The sequence below is a fragment of the Octodon degus genome, unplaced genomic scaffold (assembly GCF_000260255.1).
Source record: "Octodon degus isolate 3935 unplaced genomic scaffold, OctDeg1.0 scaffold00028, whole genome shotgun sequence".
NCBI classification, from domain to species: Eukaryota; Metazoa; Chordata; class Mammalia; order Rodentia; family Octodontidae; genus Octodon; species Octodon degus.
In genome coordinates, this window is record NW_004524604.1 from 14,377,544 (window position 1) to 14,385,462 (window position 7,919).

The 7,919-nt window shown below is 42.6% G+C and overlaps 1 protein-coding gene across 3 annotated transcripts in view; it reads left to right on the forward strand.

The window, feature by feature from the left end:
- The first annotated feature begins 333 nt into the window (after window positions 1-333).
- Plod2 (procollagen-lysine,2-oxoglutarate 5-dioxygenase 2) overlaps window positions 334-7,919 on the forward strand; it is an 80,262-nt gene continuing 72,676 nt past the window's right edge. For all 3 annotated transcript variants that reach the window (XM_004629204.2, XM_023712990.1, XM_023712991.1), the window contains exon 1: window positions 334-540. In XM_004629204.2, coding sequence (XP_004629261.2) covers window positions 429-540 — 112 coding nt within the window. In that variant the 5' untranslated portion in view covers window positions 334-428. The remainder of the gene's footprint in view (window positions 541-7,919) is intronic.

The following is a 7,919-nucleotide window of genomic DNA, read 5'->3' on the forward strand; positions in this document are numbered from 1 at the left end:
CAGCGGGGAGGCTCCGCGAGGGCTGCCGCCCCCGCGCCCATCCCCCACCCCGGCCCGGCCCGCGGCCCGCAGCTGCGTGCGCCTCCACACGTAGCCGCAGACGCTCCTTAAACAGGGTCTGACGGGCCAGCGCTCCGGGACGGACGTGAGGCCGGGAAGGCGCGCGGGCGGCCGCCCCAGCTCGCGGCGGCGTCGGGTCAGCCGGCGGCCAATGGCCAGGGCACGGCCCGCCCCGTCACTCCCCTCGGGGCGGCTATAAGGCGGCGGCGCCCACCGCCGCTCCGCTCGCTGCGCCGCCCGCCCGCGTGCGCCTCTCGCTCCCCGCTCCCGCGCGCCGCGCTCAGCCCGGACCGCGGCTCCCGCTCTCTCGCGAGAAGTGCTCGGCGGCGGGGCCGCTGTGGGACCCCGCGGGGCGCCCGCGGCCGAAAATGGTGCGGTGGTGCGGGGCGAAGCCCCAGCTGCTGCTCTGGGCGCTCGTGCTGCGCGCCTGGGGCCGCTGCGCGGGCGAGAGCGCCGAGAAGCCCGCCGCCATCCCCGCAGGTGAGCGCGCGCGGCCCCTCGGGACGCAGCCGGGGTGGCCGACCTCGGCCTGGGCGGGCACCCCGCGGGGGTCCTCGGGGTTGCGCGTCGACGGCGCGCTCCCGCCCCTCGCTCGCGGTAGTTCGGGCTGGTGGGCTTGCGGGTCGCTGCGGACGGCACCCTTCCCGCAGCTCTCCTTTCTCCGCTCCGGGGGTAGGCGTGCGTTATCCGCGCGGGACGGGCTTTCTGGGACGTGAGCACAGGCGCCGCGTGCGTCCTGATTTGTGGGGACACATGTTTCCTGCGGCCGGGGTGCAGCCGCTAACACCCACTTCTTGCCAAAAACAGCGCTCAGAAACCTGGATTGTTTTCAGTGTGGGGGCCACAGCTTCTCACCGTTTCCCTAAGTCCCCGCTGTTGCTTCTGTTCCGAAGCGGGAACTGCAGCACATATTCTGTCTAGTTAAAATTGTGTAAAACAAAAGTTTACAGTTAGCCAGAGTCTCACCATGTGTTTGTGTAAATATGCGTTGCTGCCATTTACCACACTTGAGAAATCCTTAGAGTTTCCAGTTTTTTGTCTTTTGTGACGCCCTCTCGGAAATTGGATCTTGCATTTAAATGACTTGCTGATGTATTGTCTTGCTATTTTTAAGATTATTTGATACCTTTCTCCTACCTCCCCCCATTAACTAAGTGCTTTTCTGCTTCAACTTTACTGGATCCTCAGAACAGACATCTGTGGGAGTATATTCAGGTGACATTTGACAAAGTTCAGTTAATCAGCTCTGAGTGTTTCAGAAAATTTCACTGAACAAAACTCATCTTTGTACACTTGTGTGGAACAGTGCTGACTTTGTTAGCTTGAGAACCTTTTAATTCAGATGGATTTCTGTGAGTTGTAGGATGCTTTTCTTTCTGTAAGGTATATTGGTCATTTAAACTTGGCTGTCTGAACAGTTGTATCCTTCTAAATTTGAACTTAACTGTGTCGTAATTTAAAAATACTTTCAGGATATACCTAAAAAATATATAAATAGAAATCTTTGTCAAATGAAAAAAAAAGTGTGTATGTCTGCGTATATTTAAAACTCCTCCAGAAAAATTTCTTTGTTGAAACACCCAAGGAAACTTTTATTGGGAAATAAAATAACTTAAGAAGGCCCTGTTAGTTTTAGAGGGACCGCTCTAGCCATTGTATGTTTTATTTCACTTCATTACCAACACTTTTTACTTTTTATAGAAGCCTTTTTGGCTGTCTTTAAGTTTATAGTAAAATCAGCTGCTTCCCTGTCTGGTTTATAATTTTCATGGAGTTGAATGGCAAACTTAATGGATCGTGACATCAGAGAAAGGGAATTTCAGATATGACTCTTTTACTCTCCAAAAGATCACACAAATCCTGCTTTTGAGATTTGAGGATCATTTACTTTTGGTACGTGAAATTCAGTTGCCACCCAAATGTGGGAAAATAGTAATTTGTAAGGGGGCCCCAGCAGTTGCCAGTATGATTGCAAATTTATGCATAGGGTGTGAGTTCTTTTTTTTTTTTTTTTTTTTTTCTTTTTCTTTTTTGCAGAACTAGGGATTGAACTCAGGCCCTTGCGCTGCTTGCCAGGGAAGCACTTACTGTACTGAACCATCTCCCCGGCCCCAGGGTATGAGTTCTTACAAGTTATGTGTCAAGCTAGAAGTGCATAAAGTATATACAGTTTGATAACATCATATATATCGTATACGATATGTGATATCGTATACGATATTTGATAACATCATATATACAGTTTGATAGCATCATGAACTCTGTTCTGTTGTATACCTTAAATATGATGAAAGTTGCTGTATAAATATAAGTGTCATCTTTTAGCACTCTGAAGTTGTCTAGATTCGTAAGTTTTTAAGAAGCATTTTAGTCATCTCTGACACACTATATTTGATGGCCCGTCCCAGGTAGTCTCTAAGGGATGGATTAAATCACTATTTCTTCACTGCACTGACATTTTGACCCAGAGACTATTCTGTTGTTTTAGGCCTTTTGTCCTCTGCATTGTAGAATGTTAATTAGTATCTTTTTTCGCAACCCACTGGATGCCAGAAATCCCTACTGCCAGATGTAAGAGGGGGAAGAAGTCTAAAGGAAAAATGGCCAGATGTTCTCTGAGAGGCGTAGTTGTGCAGACTTGAAAAATCACTGCATTAGATAAATCTATGTTGGAGGCACTGTGTCATTACAGTGTTACTGGAATGACTACCGCAGACCCTCCCAACCGCACTGTCTTTGTTTGAAATGCATTCTCACTGTGTTGCTCAGACTGGTTTTGAACTGTTGAACTCTTGGACTCAAGTAATCTTCCAGCCTCAGTCTCTCTCGAAAATATTTGTAGTGATTTTTCTATTTTTCCTCTGTATTAGGGAATGTGATTGTTGAGTCACATTTATCAGTATTTAAAATATAGTGGCTCCCACCTTTGGTGCTGTGGCTAGAGAACCAAAGAGTTTTCCCCATCTTTGGTTAGAATTGTGGACACTACTTTTTCCAGAATTACTGGATTCTGCAGTGAGCTGTGTTTTATTTCCTTGCTTGCCATTTTATTCTTAGCATGGAGTAAATCTAAACAAGACTTCACTTGAAAACAATCATTTAATCTCAGAATCATTTATTGGGGTTTTCACTAAAGATTATGTCCTTATGGGAGCTTTTCCAGACAAAACTGTCATCAGTGTCTGTGAGGTTATCACTTGATTTATTTTCCAGCACTCCCAGCAGTGTATGTATACATTTCTGCCAGGTCTTTGTGGTGAGATTTCCAGAGCTGGATCAAAATGGTTATGTGCACCTTGACTATTTTATGATCTAAGTTGGGTAGAAACCAAGTTTTGGACAAAAGGGAGGGAAGTGGTTTCAGATGTTTCTGTCAAGACTAGTATTTTTCAGCCATGTTCATTTATAAGCTCTTTAATTTTCTTTGGTACGTTCCTGGAGGAGAGGAAAGGTTTGTCCCCATCTCCTGATGCACACTAGCAATTTACAGGGTGGAGCCAGAAAGAGCAGGGCTCTGGAGAAACCGCTGGAAAGCGTTTTGCTTCTGTGTACATTCCCTGTCAGTCCTTGGCATGTCCTCATTGTTTTAAGTCTAGCTCCTTGGAATGCACCCTCTTACTATCTTATTTGGCTCCTAGTTTTTTGAATTTCTTAATGGTTTTGGTTTATACAGATTAATCCTGCTTTTTATTATAGGTGTTTATGTTTAACAATAAATTTTCTGAAATGAATGAGTTTTACTTATTTTTGTGCTTTTCCAAGTGTGTACTCTTTATTCTTCTGCCATAATGAAATCCTCAACTTGTATTTGCTGAGTTGAAGCCCTTCTGTTTAAGAACTGTGAAAAGTGGCCTGCTGTCAACCAGACTAGTAGTTGCACCTTTTTTCTAGGACTTGAGCTAACTGTGCCAAGCCTCCTTTTTCTCCTTGGGGACCCTTATGATGCCATAACTTAGCAATTTATGAATAAAAAATGAATAATGAGACAGTTCTGACTTGTTGGAGTTTTCTGTGCAGCTCAAGCCCTTCCACAGACATACCTTACCTGATGCTAGGTGGCACCTTCCCTGTTACCTTTACATGGCTAGGCAGGGGGATGCTTTTTCCATTCAAGGTGAAATGGAGATTTGGGGTGTTACATAACTTCCACAAGATCGTGGAGCTGGCAGGCAACAGAAATACCCTTACTTCAGGCTAATCTTCATGTCTTTTCTGTCTTTATTATTTCGTAGGACTTTTGGGATTTATGGGAAAGAAAGCATAAGGCTTAGAGAAGTAAAAGGAATGCTTTGCTGAAAGGAAAAACACATCATTTGTAGGTTTGTGTGGGGAGAGAGTACAGAGTCACAGGCTGAAGTGGGCTCCAGGCCAAGGGCAGACTGGCTCCTGGGCCACATCCAAGAGGTCTAGACCAACTGTGTGTCTGTCAGCCTACAGCGTGACAATGGTTCTGATATTTTAAATGGTTGAAAAATATAAAAAGAAAGTTAAGACATCAGGACGTTTGAAAATTATATGAAATTAAAGTTTTATTGGCTGATATCCACAAGTGTCTAAAATATTTACTCTTGCTCTGTGGGGCAATCTTTTGCTGCCACTTGCCTTAGGAAATGACATTCCCAGCTAAGCAGTGGCGCATGCAGATCTGCCGCTGTGTTAGAAAGAGCCAGTTTTTGGACAGTAGCAGCTGGCTCTCGGTAAGGCAGAAGCCTGTTTTTCATTTTAGACTTTGCCAGTGATTCCTTGTTGTTCTGAATTCAAACATAGAGTTTCTCAGTTGCATCACTTAAAACATGGCACTTGGAGCTGCTAGATATGTTCTTTGGTGTAGTAAAAAATGAATTATGTACTCTGATGGCCATTTGGAAAGAAGACGCATACTTTAGAGTTTGTGTATATTCTAGACAACTGTTGTAGAAACTTGGTTATGAATTTGTGGTCTAGTGCTTTGGAGGAAATAGAGCATTTGTCCTTAAGATTTTTATTGTTTGACTGTTGCTGTATATTAGGCTAAATTGAGAAATTGATGGGCATGCTCTTTTTGTTTATGCTTTGCTAGTTTGCATATGGGCTCTAGTTTGCATACTGGCTCTTTCTAACACATTTACTATGTTTTTGCCCTAATTATTTAGATTTTACATAACTAATTTTTAAATATATTGAAATTGTAGCTAATTAAGAAATAGTTATTTAGCGTAGTAGAAATGTAAGTAGTATGTTATTTATCGTTCTCAGGTGACTACTTTGAGATCTAAATGTTTTAATCTGTGTTTGGGAATGATGCTGCAGCAGAAGGTACAGTGCTAGTTGATCACCACTAAGGTGTCACATGATACTATTTGTAATTACTACATACAATATAAAAGTCTTAACTGTTTTTATATTTCTTTTCTTTTTCTTCCTTTTTTTTGGCCTGCTCAGCCCATCCTGAGGGTGGGTCTTGCTTGGCATATGGTACCTGGGATTGAACCTTGGTCCCCTACAGCTGCCTAAGCTTGCCTAAGCAGGTACTTTAGATTGCTGAGCTATCTTGCTGGCCCCTTTTAATATTTCTTTTTTGAGATAACTTCTAAAACATTCAGAGTGGAGCGATCTATTTGCTTACGAAGAGGGGAAGACCTGCTGAACAAAATTTTTGTTTTTAATAATACTAATCTTTGAAATTCATAGCAATTTATTGATGAGGTTCAACTTTACAGGTAATCAAATTATACAGCAATTTGTATACAGGACTATACAAATTAAAATAGTAGTGAGAAGTATTTCACCATCAAATTGGATGTAAGATGCCTGGGTGTCCCCTACCCCCCACAGGCACTGGAATGGGAGTGGAAATCGGTACTGCTTTTTAATGAAATTTTATTAGTATATGTTCGCAGTACAGATTGATCACATTTATTGTATAGAGTTTGTATATGTATATGACACCTCTTAATTCTTTTTATTTTCCCCCTCCCGCATTTTCCCTCCCTCCATCTCTTGGTGAAACAGGGAAGATTTTTATCAGCTATTTTCTTTTACTTGAAAGAGGGAAATTACTTCTGTTAAAAATTCTAGTATAGTTTTTAAAAATACAAATCTTACTTAATTACGTTAGGACACTTAATGTATTTAGTTACTTTTCAAGCCATGATAGTTTTAGTGACGTAGCAGTTATAGGAGATTTTTATTTACTGAAGGGTTTGTCTGCTCATCCTTCTTGAAGTCATTTCTTAAGGAACATAGGTTATAGGGGGTTTGGTTTAAAATTTAGTTTTTATGGGTTAGAAATAAATCCTGGCCAACCAGGGAGAAGCCTGTAAGTGAATGGATAATCGTTTCGTTTCCCTTTAAATGCAGCCAGCACTGATTTCTTTCCGTATTCTTTGTTGTTGTTACTTTTTGGGCAGAAGCATCAGTTTCTATGCGAGTAACGGGTACTTGCAGGGGTGTTATGAAGGCAGCAAGATAGAGGGCTGCTGTATTCAAGTGTTTTCCCTTTCGAGGTTTTGTATTTCTGAAAAACCACTGCACTTGGTTTTTCACTGACAATGAAGAAAATGAATATAATTTAAAGCATATGATTATCATTGTAAAAATACCCTTAAAATTTAAATACAAAGAGGTCTTTGCATGAACATAGAGATAAAACAAATGGCTACATGAGAGCAGCGTAAGCCAGATAAACACAGATGAATTTCTAAAACAGGATAGAATTAAAATTCAGTCTCATTTGATATATCTCTTGTTTTTAGATGTTTTTGAGATGGGGTCTAGCTCTGTATTCTGGGCTGGTCTTAAACTCAGTATATAGCTTGGAGCGAAATCAAACTTACAAAGATCCTCCTGCCTCAGCTTCCAAATAGTGGGACTGCAGGCATATGCCATTATGCCCAGCCCTGTTTAGAGATTTTAATACTGTGTTTATTATTTTAGATATAAAGACATCTTGATGTTTATTATGTTATCATGATGTTTTTGGATGGAAGTCCAAAAAAAGTCCATTTGCTTTCTAGCTATGGCTCACTTTTTTTTAGGGTTCTAGCTGAAAGGCACGAGAGAGAAATTTTCTTTCAATATAAATCCTGTCGTTCTGCTCCTGGGTGTGCAGAGTACATTCCTCATGGGACAAAAGAACTTTCAAGTGTTTATCCGGCCTGGTGAGTCTTAAACACCTAAGTACCCTAAAGAAATCTTGACCAGCACCCTTTTATACAGCTTGGACCTTCCACAGGCTCCAGAAAGAAGAGAGGTACATGATCCTGGCCATCTTAACTTCCTAGGCTATGATGCCATTCTCACAGGTAGAGAGAGAGCATGCAGAGCCCCAGCAAACAGGGCTCTGCCAGTAAATCCCTGTCGTGGCTTCTCTGCTTTAGTTGAAGTCACAGGTTTTATTGAGTTTAAGAGTGCTAATTACTTAGCGATGCTGCACATAGGGATAACAAGGGAATGAGTTACTTTAAGATATTGTGTTATTATTATTATTTGTATTTAGTACAGGGTCTACAGGGTCTCATTACGTAGATTGGACTTGTAGTGATTCTCCTGTTTTCAGTCTCCCAAGTGCTGGGATTACAGATCTGCACCAGCATGCCCAGGCTCAGTTGCCATCTCAGCACGCCCCAGGGGCAGGGCTAGCATGGCATGCCAGGGATCGAACCCCGGCTGCTGCCCTCAGCCTAAGCAGGTGCTTTACTTTGCTGAGCCAGCCCTACTTTAACATATTTTAGATGCATTTTCTAACAGATTCTTTAAAGATTTAAATGTTCCCTCCTGGGCCAGGGAGATGGCTCAGTGGAATAAGCACTTCCCTGGAAAGCGCAAGGGGCTGAGTTCTAATCCCTGGTTCCGAAAAAAAAAAAAAAGTTCCCTCCTGG